Source organism: Cupressus sempervirens, chromosome 11, assembly GCF_028749045.1.
Source record: "Cupressus sempervirens isolate cs-2001-9-10 chromosome 11, ASM2874904v1, whole genome shotgun sequence".
Lineage (NCBI taxonomy): Eukaryota > Viridiplantae > Streptophyta > Pinopsida > Cupressales > Cupressaceae > Cupressus > Cupressus sempervirens.
This window is the reverse complement of record NC_143128.1, coordinates 653125559-653142520: the sequence shown is the minus strand read 5'-3', so window position 1 is coordinate 653142520 and position 16962 is coordinate 653125559. Positions and strand designations below refer to the sequence as shown.

At 35.1% G+C, this 16962-nt stretch overlaps 1 protein-coding gene across 23 annotated transcripts in view; it reads right to left on the bottom strand.

The window, feature by feature from the left end:
• LOC149531465 (uncharacterized) overlaps positions 1 to 16962 on the bottom strand; it is a 183313-nt gene that overhangs the window by 142741 nt on the left and 23610 nt on the right. For all 23 annotated transcript variants that reach the window (XR_016358326.1, XR_016358327.1, XR_016358328.1 and 20 more), the window contains one exon: positions 4372 to 4514. Coding sequence is in view for 20 of the 23 variants with exons in the window: in XM_089807948.1 (XP_089664074.1) it covers positions 4372 to 4514 (143 nt within the window). In the remaining 3 variants the exon portion in view is untranslated. The remainder of the gene's footprint in view (positions 1 to 4371; positions 4515 to 16962) is intronic.

Below are 16962 nucleotides of genomic sequence, written 5' to 3'. Positions count from 1 at the left end.
CCCGGTAGCAAAGAAGAAGTATTACTTGTTAATTATTTACAAAGTGTAGCTATTACTAGAATGTGCAAATTTCACCTACAACAAAGACGCGGAAAATTGAGAACTTGGTACGCTTTTTGACCTCCATTCGGGATTTTCCGCCACAAGCATTCTAAAAACTCACTCCCAAATTTTAGAGAAAAATCAACATGGTAAGCATGGAAGATAACATATTGGCAAATTAAAGACATTTGGGTTACAAAGCCTATGAAAGAAGAGTGGCTGGAAACTTCATTTTATCAATTCTGATTTTGTAACAGTCATATAGACCAGTGTTCAATAGCTCATATCTTTTGACTTGGTGATTATTTTTCCAATCGCTTCGGTCAGAATGCAGAAAATTAGGTTTGGAAAAACATATCCAAAAATGAGCTCGATCCAAGGGTGGAAGAAAAAGATATGCCCCCTAAAATATGATGCATTTTTACTGGCAGCAGTATTTATTTTTCTGTCTGCCCAACAAAGGAAAGATTTTGATTTAACATATTTAAATGTCAATTGGTAAAATATAATTTAAATATGTTAAGATATATCATTATTAACTTTAAAGTTATTAAGAATATCAATTTTCAAAAGGAAAAAGATGAGAAATCAAAGAGACAAGAGTCAATTACTAAACTGAAAAGTCACCAGAAGAAACCAATCGGAAAGTGAAGAGAATCCCCGGGAAGAAACAGTTATAGAACCGAATGGTTATGAAGAAGTCTATTTATTGTAAATCTTTGTGGGTATGGGGGGTTCTTCTTTTCTGCAAAAGTAGGCATTGCTAGAGTAGAGGGGAGGGCATTTAATTTCTATATTTTCATTTATGCATTGGAGATTGATATTCAGTTTTTGTAATAGATTTTGTTGTAGATTGCAAGCAAATATAATCAGAGTGTTGTGTTTGTTGTGTTGAAAACAAGAAAGGTTTTGTTATGAATCAGAGTATTTGAGCATCACTTTTTCTAATTACTTTCAATCGGAGTATTGTTACGGTCAGTTTTGAGCACTTTCTTGCATTCTTAGTCAAATAGTGAATGGTGATAGATCGAAGTACTGTCATTCATTCCTGTTGTAAAGATTAGGATGTTTAATCTTCATTTTCATTTTGCATTGCATTTGCATAATTATCATTTACATTGCATTACCAATGTTGGGGAGTCATAGGATGTGTAAATTCCTGGGTTGGCTAGGTGTAGAACTGAATTCACTGCCTGAGTTAGTTCCGTCTAGGGCTGGCTCGGTTTTCCTCTTTCGTTCTCAAGTTAAGAACATACCTAGTTAGTTTAGGAATAAGTTCCGTCTAGGGCTGGCTCGGTTTTCCTCTTTCGTTCTCAAGCTAAGAACATACCCAGTTAGTTTAGGAATAAAACAAGATTCATTGAATATCATTGATAAGGGAGTTGTACCTTTTAATTCAGAGGAAATCTATCAGCCTCATGATAGATTATCCAACTGTTGGTATCAAATTGTTTCTCATAGGTTTGGGCATTTAAGAATTACAATGGAAAGAACAATTTGTTTACCAACACTATCATTGGTCCACATAAATCTGAATGAACAAGTTCTAATACATCTTTAGATCTATTTTCACTCCTATGAAAGGTGTCTTGGGTGTTTTTTCCCTAAGCACACCCTTTGCAAGTTCCTTCATGTTCCTAGTTTAATTTGGGTAAACCTGTTACCAATTTCTCAATTGAAGGTAGATCACGATAGTGAAGATGCCCTAATCTATTACGCCAAATCTCACTTGTATTTGAGGATTCATAAATTAGAGCTTGAGAAGGAGAAGTGCAAGGTTTGTATAAACATTCATGTCAAACACCTGTAGTGTTAGCTTTCTTAATGTTTGAGTTTGTGGACCAAGCTAGAACTTTACCATCCATGAAGGTAATTCGATATCCTTTGTCTTTAAGGACTGAAATGGAGACCAAATTATGTTTGATACCTGGTACGAACTATACGCCTATTAGTTGGAGAGAAATGCCCGAGTTTTAGTGTATAGTGCAAGCTCCAAATCCTTTCACTGGATAGTTGGAATCATCCCCAAAGATGACTTCCTCATCTGAATCTTCAACAAGGTTATCCAGGTGTTCTCTGAATCCTATTATGTGATGGGATGCTCCACTGCCTATGACCAAAGTATTTAGGTTGGTGGTTACTTGACTAGAAAGGGCTGAATAAAACACGTCTTTCAAAGTCCCTATCTTAGCTCATTTCATTAACTTCAGCTATGGAAGCTTGAGGTTTAGGCCAGGCTTGCAAGATGACCAAATTTGTCAAATCTAAAGCATTGTACTTTAGATAGGTCCCTCTCTCTCTTGAATGAGCGCTGTCCACTTGAATCCTTTCCTTTCTTCCTATTGAAGTTACATTTCTTCCCTTTTTTGTAAGCATGAGAGTTTAGGACTTGAATATCTTCATTTTGAGGATTTGACCTAATCCCTCTAGTAATAAGTCTGGATTCTTCTTGAATGCAATTGGTTTTCAAACAATTGAACCTAGCAAGTATAGATCGAGCACTTATTCCTTGTATGAAGGATTCCCAAGATGTAGGAAATTTGTTGAGAGCCAGCATTGTTAATTCTTTATTGTCTATTGTGTGGCCAATATTGGATAACTAATCTCTTAACTCTATTATTCTTATGAAGTATGGTGTAACAGCTTCACTTTTGTTCATTTATACACAATTAAAGTTATTTTAATGCAAGAGTTCTCATGTTCTTTATCTCATACATGTTCTCTAAGGTTGTGAACATGTTGTATGAAGTGTCTAATTTTGATATAATTGGAACTATATGATCTTTTACTGCATCCACTAATATCTTCATGGCTTGGTTAATTTTATTCATCCATTAATGTGTCTTACTGTCATCACACGATATGGGATTCTCTTTCTCCACGAATGATTCTAACTCATGTTCTTTTAGGACAAGCATTATTCTAAATTTCCACAATACAAAATTTGATGCTCCTTCAAGTCAATGTTCAAATCTTATGTCATTCACCATTTTATATTATTAAAGAATTCTAAAGTTAGTTTAGATGAACTTTCTATAAATCTGATACGGATTTTTTTTTCATAACCTGGCTCTAATACCATGTTAATATTTAATCAGATTTATTTTATTTCAAATGTATGTTGATATTGATTCAATAATGGAATAAAGACAAAATCTATTTTATTCTTTAGTTATAAAAATACTAATATTGTTTTCGATACAATGTTGCAGAGCTGTAATAATATGCCAGATTTATGTTAGTAAGTAATATAACTTTGTGCCAACTTGAAGAGATCTATTGTACTTTGTAATAGCAGTATATATTTTCTGTTTTTCGAAGTAAACATCTAAATTATAATTATATATATATATATATATATATATCTGAAGGAACACACCTTATGTAGAAGCATGTCCCTACGTGGATCAGAGCTCACGTAGAGGCATTTCTCTACGTGAGACGTGTCTTAAGTGTCGTTTCATAAATACAATTACGTTGTTGTTTGTGATATTCCATAATGTCAATACTTAATATTATCAACGGCTTAAATCAATAATCATAATGCGACAATGATAATACTCAAATTGATAGTTTTTATTGATCACATATGATCGATGATTCAGTACAATGAATACGTTCAGATTTGATCAAGTTGATACTCAATATCGACACATTACATGATTATTAATTATTAGGTTGGATTATGTGTGTGTGTGTTTAATAATGTAAAAACATATTATATACATATATAGAGAGTATATACATGAAGTTTAACTTAATAGTTATTAATCATGCAATATGTTTGACAATATTCATAACAATTTAATTTGATCATTATATAGAATAATGATAGATATCAATCTCTCAAGATCAATAGATTACATAGGTTTTGTTTGAACTAATCCGACCAAAGCTACAAATCATTACCACATAATTCTTTACATGCTCAAACCTTCATTCTATGTCCCTCAGCTGACCTATCTACCTGATGCTGGAAATGATCACATAAGTTGATCGTAGGACCCTGAAGCTTAAAGTTTTAAACCTTAAAACCATAAACCCAAAAATTAGGGAAGCTTTCATCCTCATGATATCAGTAGTTTGCCCAATAGTTTTGTTCAATGGTTCCTGTTAAGTACCTTAACCTGATTAAAACTTGTGAATCCAGTTAAACCTTACGGCCTTTATCATCCCTGGTGCCTCTCGCACATTTTCCCCCCTTAACTCTAAAATAAATATCCTTGAAACTGGATTCCAGTTGTTATCAGGAGTTTAGAAAAGTAACCAGCTATTTCTTTAGAGCTATAACATGTTCATCTAGAAATAAGTTACTTATGGTAAACTTACAAGGAAGACCAAGGCATTGCATCTCCAAAACAACGAGTTTCCAAAAAGGAATTTGATAGCACTACAGATTTTACTCGTCTTGGACGATACTGAACAAAAAGTTGTGCAAGAAAACCCCCGAGTGAGGTGCCATAAAGATGTACCTGTGAAGAGAATCAAAATTAGGTAGCCTAGTACATAAATTCGCTCCATGCACATATGGATCATGCAAAATGACATCCAAAATAAATAAAAATTGAACTATTATGTAAAAATTAATTAATCATAATTTATGATAACATGCAAAAAAACATGTACATTCAAACCATAAGCATGCATTCAATGAAAAGAGAAAAAAATACTACAAAAGAAAAGAGGCCGAAGCCAGTTATAACAGTTTAGATTTTTACTTGCATAAAGTTCTTGTTGTGCCTTTCTCTTGCATTATATTGAAACTACTTTGAATTTACAAAAATACTAAAAGGACATGCTGTTTTAATTTCATCTTCCAGAATCTTAAATTTCCTTTAATTGAAATATAACTTCCTCTTTTTGTATGCATGGGAATATATGTATATATGTGTTTTTTGCTTTCATTAGGTCTTTTAAATCAGTAAATGCTCTTTTCCATGTTACCAAGGGAGCTATGAGGCCTCATTTGACCAGAGTTCCATTTTAAAGGTCAATCATCTCTCCTTTAAGCATTTTGTGATTCAAAATTTCAAACCCATCAAGGTTTGAACATGTGTCTTTCACCTAGCAACGTGTCATCCAAAATTTATTAGATAGGTGGACCGTGGAATCAATGCTTGACTGCTCATTGCCATGGCATTGAAACAAACACTCTTTAAATGGAGGAGAGGTTTTCAACCATACATGGGTTCATGAACATTAAACAATTAAAAATAGTCAATATAATTGTCCTTTTTTATGTCCAATGTATGTAAAATCTATATAACTGTTTCTCCACTCCACAGTAGTTTTTGAGATAAAACAGCGATCATTAAAAAAATTGTGGTTATTACATCAAAACTTGGTTGCTAAAACATGTGCACTTGTTTATCTTTACAAATATAATAAATAACTATTGTTCATGAATATTTTTTTTAACTTCATTTTGTGTCATTCCATGGATCATTTTTTAATCATTGTGATGTCAAAACCATCAAAGTTGTTAGGAATGCACCCAATTTCACTAAAGAGCTTGCAAATTCATCCAAAGGTATTTTGTGAAGCAATGAATTTCTTTATATAGAACCTTCACCAAGTGTTGCAGAATTGACAAGTTTTGATAATCTTGTAGATAGTTTGTGTGCTATTCCCTCATTTCTTATTTTGTTGATTATATTTTCTCATTAATTATGCTTCATGTGCTGAGTGCAGGCTCATAGCATTCAGTTAGAAGTGATTTAAAACATAATTATTTATCTATGTGTCTATGTGTCTATCTACCTGCCTACCTACCTCCCTGCCCACCTGCCTCCCGACCTGCCCACCTACCCACCTTCCCCACCTCACCCCCCTACCCAAGTACCAACCTGCTCACACACGTACCAACCCACCCACCGACTGACCGACCATCCATCCATCCATCTAATCTATCTATCAATCCATCCGTACATCCATCCATCTAATCTATCTATTGATCTATCTATCAATCTATCTATTGATCTATCGATGGGTTTATTTTTGCCCTCCTTGTTAGGTCTTTGTCTTGGTTTATAGCCTTTTTTCTATTTCTCTAAATATCAAGATTTACTATGACTTATAGTTATCTCTTTATAAACCCATAATTCTTTTATATTGTGGTCTCTATATTTCATAGTATATCTTTATAGTTATAGAGCCTCCCTTTGCTTTGAGTTTCATTTAGTCTTATCCCTATCTTGCCCAACCCGCATCTTTGTCACGGTGGTTTTCCCTTCCTTATGTGCTTTTTCCTTCTCCTTTTCCTCTATTTTCTTCTTGTGACTTATGATCCTTATGCATTTCTTTTACACTTTTGTTTATGAACATTCGGTAGTCCAGCCCACCCCTTTGTAAAGTACTCATAGATCGATGTTTTATCATTACCTTCTCTCAAATTTTCACAAAGTAATCATTTTGAGAGATAAGTTTTGTCATCATGATCTCTCGTCAACTGGAACTATCCAAAAACTATTGTCTTTTATACTCAAGAAGTCACCCATTTGTAGTATCCTCTATGCTCATCACATTTGTTAATGATTAACTAGTATTTGGTCTTTTTGTGAAGTTTTCACACCATCACCCCATTGCAAATGGGGACCCCCTCTTTTGTCTTTTGCTTGGGCTTTTGTAGTAATTTGGTTTTAGAGATTTGGCATTTGGACTTGAGGGTGAAGCGATGATAATGGAGATTTGACTAAGTCTAGGAAATGGAAGAAAATTGGGAGTGATGCTAAAAGAAGAGCTAAATTCAGCTAAGTATAAGACACATTATCCGAAACGTTGGTGCTAAAAAAATTCTCACATAGTTGAAACCAGAAGCAATATTACTATAAAACTCATCCTGAGTTGAGACATGTTTCACTACCCAAGTAAATGTTGTCACAGCTTGGCTGAGGCGTGTTTCACTACTCAAGTAAAAGTTGTCTCAGCTTGGATGAGGTGTGTTTCACTACCCATGTAAATGTTGTTTCATCTTGAGCTAGAACTTGATTTTCTACCTATGTTAATTTTGTCTCATCTTACAGTAATGATCTTTGAACCTTTTAAATGGAAAGTTAAGCCTAGAAGTTTGTTGCAAATGTGTGTGGCCTCTTTTATATATGGCATTGGGCCCAAAATTTGAGGCAATACAACCTGAGAAAATAATGTATGAGCATGGCGGATTAAAATGCCTTGGATCAAATATTTATAAAGAAATTAAATTCACATTGAGGCAAGACCCGTTTTGCTCCAATATCTTTAAACAATAATTTAAAAATTAAAAATTAAAAGAACAAAAAAATGAGGAGAGAGAAAATGACAAAAAATTAAAAATAAAATAAAATGAAAAAAAAAGGGTTTTAAATTGAGATGAGATTTATATTTGCCTCGATTTTCAAAAATATGGATTTACTTCAAATGAACTAATTAATTCATCCATTGTTGCATTGAGATTATCCAAATGGCATCAATTTTAATAAATGGGCAATTTAAATAATGGAAAATAAATCATACATGGTAATAATTAAACATTTTCCAATCAAAATTCCATTTACCCATTAAATTATTTTTTATTGAAAATTTAAATGGCAAGTTTGTGATAATTTTCTAAGTCTTATGGCAATTATTATTTAAAATTTGATAACTATTTACAAGTGCTTGTTTGCCTTACAGGCCTAAGGAACACAATTCCCAAAGTGATGAGGTGGCGTTGTCTACAATGAACTCTCTTCTCGTTGCTCCATGTGCCATTGATCCTTATCAAGTTGTTATGGATTTGAATTTTCTCATTGGCCCATAAGGTGGTGCTTAATTGTAATTGGATGAGCATTTAATGCTTGTAGTAGATAGTTATGAAACCTTAAATAGGGCTTATGTGGATTAATCTTGGCCATTGATTTCAAGTCAATCTGGGTCATTTGTTGTATTTGAGCTCCCTATATAAGAATTGCTCCCCTCATTTGTAGAGACCTAGAGAGATTGGAGAATTGTTACTAATATAATGCCACAGTTGCTCCTCGCAACCATTTTTGATATGATTTGGTTCCTCCATCGCCTCCATGGTTTTGCGGATCTAGTTGGTGAACATGATCGGTACTCCTACTTGGCATATTGTTCTTTGGTTACTACTGCGAGTTCTAAGTATGGTTCTCAAGCTCGTTGCTAGTGTGCATAGGCTTCTTTGCTGGGTTCGATTGGTATTGATATTGACCACCTCCCTGCTTACCAGTTCTTGTTGAACGCCCCTGCTCATCTTCTCCCCTCACGGAAGGAGTTAAATGAGCATATCAGACTTGACATTTATAGACAGTACATTGCCACTACTAGGGTTAACCCGCCTGATGGTTTACGCCCGAGGATGTCCTTTTATGCAGAGCACTTTTTGAAGATCTCTAATGGGATTATTGTTCATCCTAGCTACCTTTCTCAACGGTGGTCTCACGCCCTACGTATCTCCCTAGCATCTTTTAGAGTTGGTTCTCATCGCCTTCGAGCTCAAAACGACCATCATATTGACAGCGGGGAGCAGATCTGTAAGCTATGTACTTTGGATGAGATTGAGACAGACACTCACTTTATTTTCCGTTGCCCTATACACTATGAGATCAAAGGGAGATTTTTCTGTCTATTCCGGAAGTGTTTCTCTCTTTATGATTTTTTCAATTACTATGATCAGAGGTGTCTTGCACTTTATCTTTAGGAGGTCACTACGCTCCATGATAGTACACTACAATCACTACTTCTGCATCGGCATATGTCTACTCAGCTCATTATTGCCATTTTCACACCCTTATCTCCTTTGCATGGTGTGAAAAGGTCATCTAGTTCTACCAGCTCTTCCAGTCATTCCAGATCTGTTAGATCTCGTACTGGCTATTTGCAACAGTGGCACTCCTCTACTCGTTCCCAAAGATAGAGCAAAGCTTCTACCCATCGACAAGCATATCCTTTTGTGCCTGATTTCTTTTTGCCTAACAAGGACTCCTAGTCTTTTCTTGGCCTTTTCTCTCTGTTTCTATGCTTTTATTATTTTGTTGTTGCTTTAGTTTTCAGACAACGTTGGGTGCTCCTATTGTTGCCAACCTCATTGTTGTAATCTTCCAATCCCATACACCTTTTGGTGGTCTTTTGTTAGACATTAATATCATTATCTTATCTTATCTTATCTTATCTACTTTTCATTGTTGTGCCTTGTACGGTGAATTGTTGCAATCAAGTTTGTATTATTGCATGGTGATCCATATTTCCTTACGTAGTTTAGGATTTTATTTCATGTTGTTTAGAAGTAGTTTAGTTGAATGGAAATTTTTGAGGATGTTTACTTGAATGACTCGACAAATCCGGGCCACTAGCCTCTTGTTGATGGTAGGAGTGCCCTGTGTGGTAAGTTGGTGATTGAGCACTTAACTTCAATTGATATCCAATCTTTAGTTTGCATCCATTGATGGGATTGGAGAGGGTAGATATTGATGTGAAAACCATTAGGTAGTTCCTTAGAAGCTTGCACTAGGTGGGCAAAGTTGTCGATTAAGCTACATCTAGTAGAGTCCAAGTTCATTCATGATTCCTTGCATTCATAGTAGAAGTAAGAGTAAGAATAGAGGTTAGAAATTTAATTTGAAGTAGAGAATTGGGAAGCTAGAACTTATATTTTCATTGCACATTGTAGAGCCAAATCTTTAGAAATGCAAGAGTTGACATCCATTGAATGAGTAGCGTAAGTCCCTTTGTGATAACCAACATATCACACCATAAAACTAAATGAAGTCCACAATTAAGAAGGAACCTTGAAGCCAATTCATGATCTTACATTGCAAGCTTAGCATGACAGGTGACCTTATATCAAGAGAGGATTGAGTGTTTCGTGTTTCTCCTCAAAACATTAAGTATTTGATTCTACATGTTATAGTGGAACAAAAGTTACATCAACAGAAATTGGTGCTAGGAGGGCATGAACAAGGTTCATTCGTGGAATTATCAACAGAAGTTAGCTTTCAAGTTGTATTCGAGATGAGAGACCTCTTCGAAAGACAATTTTTTTTTAATGAAAATTTAAAAAAAAACCAAAAAATCAAAAATCAAAAAACTCAAAAAGAAGAAAATGTTTCTCAATGGATAGGCACGTGGATGTTCTTCCTATTTGGTTTGGTTTGAAAAAGAGGTTGTATCAGTGTGATTTGACACAACTTGTAGTGATAGGGCAGTGTGGGATACATGGCACCACTGCACATGAGGAGATGCATCACTTAGTGTTCCTTTTGAGGGTGGACTTGGCATTACGAGGCAAAATTTCTTTTTCACAAGTACATGAGCTTGTGGTACTTGTCAATTCAGAAGAAGAGTTTCTTGAGTCCAAAGAAGATATTAATAGGAACCCAAGAAATGGATATGGAGGAAATACTTAGTGTAGTGTGCATAACCTTTCGCATGAGGAATCTACTTGCCCATCTTGTCAAGACACTATTGACTCGATCAAGGTTCAAATGGGTTTGGTATGAGAAAGTATCTATGGGGCTTGGCAAGGATTTATTTCTGCTGCCAAGTTGGATGTCTAATGAAGGTGGTAGTCATCACTCAAGTTGGGAACCAAAGGTTGAAGAAAGAAAGCATGGTTGAGTAAATGACAATGATAATCAAGAGGAAAAAATTTCACACATCACTTCACTAGGAGTGGACAAGAAAAGTAAAGAAGCGAAAGATTTTATTCAAGGAATGGGAGACATAGAAGACAAAGATCAACATCTTGAAGAGCTAGAAGGTGATCATCACAATTTTGAGTAGGTGATCCTTGATGAACTTTCCCTCATGCTACAAAGGATGAATCCTTGAGGATGAATGGCATGGAAATTCACATACCCTTACAAAGGATAGTCAGGTGGACAAGCTGAATGAGGAACTGCAAGTTATCATAGATGATTCAAAGTATGAAGAACAATTTGACAAAATAGTCAAAGATAATACAACCTTTAGGGGGGTGCTAAAGGATATCATTCAGGAAGTTGAGTCATTGTCAAAGGTATTTCAAGATAATCAAGTTGCTGCAAGTGACACGATTCACCATCAACTTCGACCTCCAGAGACTTCACCGCTTGAGAATGAAATGATGAGCTTGTGAGGATGTTTGGTGATGAGATTCCTTCCAGTTTTGAAGAGTTTATGCTTGATGAGATTCTACAGGAAGAATTGCAAGATGTTTGTAAAGAGAAATCTACATGCAACTATGTGGGACTTTGCATTTGATCAGCTTGGGGAGATATTTGAAGGAGACATTATCAAGGAATCTTTTATTTTTGGGGATGCACTTAGCGACCTTCATTGAGATGCATGGTTCATGTTGTACAAGGACAAGCCTCCTAATGCAAAATCTTATGCGTTTGACTACAAGTTTGATCATTTCTTAGCCACCCAAGGGTTTGATGTTGACGCCCATGGGGTTATCCATCACCAACTGCGACCTCTTGAAGCTGTGGATGATCAACAAGGATTACACCATGAATTATCACTAGAGACATGCCAGGTTGTTTCTTTCCTTGCATCTAATGTTGAAAATTTTAGGAAAGAAAACTTGCATTTGGATGGACCGTGGACCACACAAATTGCCTCAACTATTGATCTTGCATGATAATTTTCCTGAGTTTGAAAATGGGGTAATAATATTTTTTTTCAAAGTACAAGGATAAATTTGCAAAATAGAGAACCATTACACAAGCCTTGTTGCTCTTGAACATTTTGAGAAACCATGTTAGATCAAGTGTATATATCAGTTTGGTTTGTGTCATCCCTCTAGGATTCTGGTACATGGTTAGAGTAGGTTTGTCTTGAACCACTTGGTTCAAGAGGGTTGGTGTAGGTTTTCCTTTTAGTCGCTTTAGTTTAGATGATTAGGTTTTTCTTGAGTCATTTGACCCAAGTGGTTTGGTAATAGTTGCTTATTTTGCTTTAGTTTAGGAGTCTTCTTTAGGTAGTTTAGTATAGAGGGATTCCAATTTGTAAGAAAGGTGATGTGTTCTTCCCCACACTTTGGTGTTCTCCCAATAGATTTGTTCAGTTGATTTCTTGAATACCTCTTGCGAGAATGCCTTAACTGGAAATTATTTCGAATAGCTAATCCTTTGAAAAGGTTTTGTACTAAATTTGGATTGATTTCTTTCATTGTTTTTAAGGCACCAGATTCTTTCAATTGCAACATTTTACTCACACTTAATTGCATTAAGTTCTTTGAAAGTGTCAAGTGAAGTTGCAATAAGTGAAATATCATACACTTGCTTTACTACCACTACGGTTGTCCAAACCCTCCACAAGCTTCGCTACTTGTAAGCCAAAAATAAAAGATTGAGAGAAAAAGGAAGGCAATATCAAAAGAAAGGAGAAAAGCAAAAAAAAGAGAAACAAGAAAATAAAGCAATTTGGCTTTGGGTGTGCGAACATCTCTATCGATGCTATAAAAAATAATCACTAAAGGTAGAGCAATGTTCATGGTTGACCACAGTGATAACATTGTCCGGGCTATGGACGCCTAACTAGCAACAAGGCTCTATTCAGGATGCTTTTGAAGTAAGGATATTAAAATAGCCGAGACTGACGGATCTAAGATACTTTCAAGGTTCTTTTTGAGCAAGGAAGAAATCACTTGCACACATGTGGGTAACTATGGATTAAGGTTCTTAGCTCAATTCATGGTTCCACCCATTTTGAATACAATTTCTATACATTGGGTAGGTAAAAGGGGGTTAGCCAAAGGTTCTTGATTCTAAGTAAGTTATATTCTTGAAATATTTAGGAACATTTCTTTGGGTGGGTGCAAGATGTTGTGAGGTTTTCACACCATCGCCCCATTGCAAATGGAGACCCCCTATTTTGTTTTTTGCTTAGGCTTTTGTAGTAGTTTGGTTTTAGAGATTTGGCATTTGGACTTGAGTGTGAAGGAATGAGTTTGCATTTGGAATGAAACAGAGATTTGGCTAAGTCTAGGAGATAAAACAAAATTGGGAGCGATGCTAAAAGAAGAGCTAGATTAGGCTAAGTATAAAACTCATCCTGAGCTCAAATGTGTTTCACTACAAAAGTAAATGTTGCCTTAGCTTGGCAGAGACGTGTTTCACTACCCAAGTAAATGTTGTCTCATCTTGGCTTAGGCTAGTTTCAGTACCCAAGTAAATATTGTCTCAGCTTGGCTAAGGTGTGTTTCAGTACTCAAGTAAATGTTGTCTCAGCTTGGTTGTGACGTGTTTCACTACCCAATTAAATGTGGTCTCAACTTGGTTGATGCATGTTTCACTACCCAAGTAAATGTTGTCTCAACTTGGCTGAGGCCTATTTCACTACCCATGTAAATGTTGTTTCATCTTGTGCTAGAACTTGATTTTCTACCTATGTTAATTTTCTCTCATCTTAGAGTAATGATCTTTGAACCTTTAAATGGAAAGTTGAAACTAGAAGTTTGTTCCAAATGTGTGTGGCCTCTTTTATATAAGGCATTGGGCCCAAAAATTGAGGAAAACAACCTTACAAAATAATGTCTGAGCATGAGGATTAAAATGCCTTGGATTAACTATTTATAAAGAAATTAATTTCAAATTAAGGTAAGACCCATTTTGCTCCAATATCTTTTTAAAAAATTGAGAGAAAATGACAAAAAATTAGAAATAAAATTAATAAAAATAAAGTTAATATAATAAAAATGAGTTTTAAATTGAGATGAGATTTAAATTTACCTCAATTGTTCAAAATATGGATTGATTTTAAACAGTGTAACACGGGGACTCACACCCCCCTCCCAAACCTCAAAGTACCCATCCCCGAGACATCCCTGCACGAAGTGCTTAAGTACCCAAGTACCCTCACCTCCGCCATTCCATAACCATGCCATAGCTAGGATGGGTACTTGAATTTCTATTTTAATTTTGATTTTTGAATGTTACTAGAGTATGTAATATCTTACTAGGTTGAATGTTCAATAGTTCTAGCTCATGTTGCAATTTTGCTATGTTCAATTATTTTAATTTGCTATGTTCTACTGAAACATTATTCCATAACTAGCATTTCAAGTTCTATGTGTATACTATACAACACCCCTCCCTATCTCGTCCTCCCCTTGTCGTCCCCCAACCGTCCCAAAAACTTATCCCGACGTACCCTAGTACTGGGGTAACACTGATTTTAAATGAATTAATTAATTCATCCATTGTTGCACTATTGAAATTATCCAAAATGGCATCAATTTTAATAAATGGAAAACTGAATTAATGGAAAATAAATCGTACATGGTAATAATTAAATATTTTCCAATCAGATTTCCACTACCCCATTAAATTATTTTTTATTGAAAATTAAAATGGCAAGTTTGTGGTTATGAAACCTTAAATAGGGCTTATGTGGATTAATCTTGGCCACTGATTTCAAATCAATCTTGGTCGTTCGTTGTATTTGAGCTCCCTATATAAGAATTGCTCCCCACATTTGTAGAGGGAGAGAGATTGGAGAATTGTTGCTAATATAATGCCAAATTTACTTTACTTTTCATTGTTGTACCTTGCATGGTGAATTGTTGTGATCAAGTTTGTATTATTCCATGGTGATCCATATTTCCTCACTTTGTTTGTGATTTCATTTCACGTTGTTTAGAAGTAGTTTGGTTGAATGGAAGTTTTGTGGATGTTTACTTGAATGACTCGACAAATCCGGGCCACTACCCTCTTGCTGATGGTAGGAGTGCCTTGTGTGGTAAGTCAATTATTGAGCACTTACTTCAATTGATATCCAATTTTTAGTTTGCATCCATTGATGGGATTGGAGAGGGTAGATATTGATGTGAAAACCATTAGTTAGTTGCTTAGAAGCTTGCACTAGGTGGGTGGAGTCGCTGATTAAGAAACATCTAGTAGAGTCCAAGTTCACCCATGATTCCTTGCATTCATAGTAGTAGGAGTAAAAATAGAGGTTAGAGGTTTCTGTTGAAGTGGAGAATTGGGAAGTTAGAACTTAAATTTTCGTTGCACATTGTAGAGCCAAACTTTTAGAAGTGCAAGAGTTGACATCTATTGAATGAATAGCTTAAGTCCCTTTGTGATAACCAACATATAACATCATAAAACTAAGTGAATTACACAATTGAGAAGGAACCTTGAAGTCATTTCATGATCTTACTTTGCAAGCATAGCATGAGAGATGACCTTATATCAAGAGAGGATTGAGTGTTTGGTGTTTCTCCTCGAAACATTAAGTATTTGATTTTGCATGTTGTAGCAGAACAAAACTCACATCAACAGGTCTAAGGGTTGTAGTTCCCATGGAAACTAATGTGATGACATTCGACATTAGGGAAACAAACAAGCTTCTTTTACAAGGCATATTCGTCCAAAAAGATGGAGCAGAACTCTTCAGGATGCGATCAGAAGAGTGGTCGAGTGGTTAATAGCAGACCCTCATTTTGATAGCGAATTCACCTTGAGAGTAAATAGTGAGATTGTAGGATTATTCGTCTCACTACTATCTTTGGCCAATGTTCCAAACGAGGATATAATTAGGGCTACACACCATGTTTTTATGAAAGAAATACTTAAGGGACTGGAGCTGGCAGTATATTGTATTAAAATAAGTTACAAATACCTTTCCTACAGGTATATATGAGGGCAGATTTGGACAACCAGGAAGCTTTGTATGGTTGTGTGTGCGAAGGCCAGTTTTGGTCTTTAAAAAGAGAAGACATTATTCAAGTCTCCTTGACCGGCCATGGAAAGGAACATTCAGTTTCTTTTGAGAGGAATTAATTGCTTTCTCTGAATATGAAGTGGGTTTTGGGCTATTGGCGCGTAGAGGGATATGAAATTCCCCAATCATATAATGAAGAGGACTTGAATAATCTTAGGATTATTCCCCATCAGTCATTAAAAATAGTTGGGGTATGACATATGCTGCAAAAAAAGATCTACAGGGGCAAAGCAAAGCTAAACGTGAAGGATAGCGAGAACAAGGAGGTCTCTGAGGATAAACCAGTCATCATCCAGAGGAGGTCCCCTTAGATAGCACAAAACTATGACTCAGTAATACTTTACTTTATATGTTCTTATAGTATATACAGAAACCTAGAACTGGCTTTTGAACTATAGACCTCGATATATTATAGACCTTTAATTAGTAACAATTTTTTAGTATTATGGTTCAGCTTAAAATTTATGGTTGTCTGTTCTCTATAGTTTGAATTCATTTATATCCTCATCTTCTTTTTTTGTCTTCTTCCGCTCTAGTTTTTGATCTTTCTATGACATTTGTGGATTCTTTCTTTTTGGGTTTTTATGATTTTTGGTCCCTATCGTGTGTTAAGTAGGCGCTGTCATTACGTTTATGTTTGGTTTTTTAATTTCCCTTTTGAAATAGATGGGATGCCTTCCTTAGTAATTCATGTTTTACTATCTTGTAGCATCGAGTTTTCAAATTAAACCATTTAAAGATAGAATTAACTACTGTCAAGATTTTCTTTGAAAGGCATATTCAGAATTAATTGGCAAACAGTGGTAGCAATTACTGTGTTAAATGCATCACTTGAGTATCTATTTTTAAGTTTAAATGACTATTAGAAAAGAAAGTTTATTATATTGATTTGATTATGCAAACTTGATTTTCAAAAAGGGAAGGATATATTTGTCTGGAGGAATGTCGATTTAAGATTTAAAATTAGGCCTTGGTTCCAATTTAAAAAACTAACCCAATAAGGAAGTATATTTTATAATCTACTACTTGAAGGTGGATTAGTGCTTTGTGGAGTTCTCTTTTATTTTATATGCAGGGAACCTATACTTCTAGAGGCAGGAACAGCTCCAGTGATGCAAAGATAGAGAAACAGCAGACATATAGATGAATAAAATACTTTATTGATGTAATTAATATCCTAAATTGAAGGATATCTGATGTTATAGAAAGTTGTAACAGTATAAATAATTATCC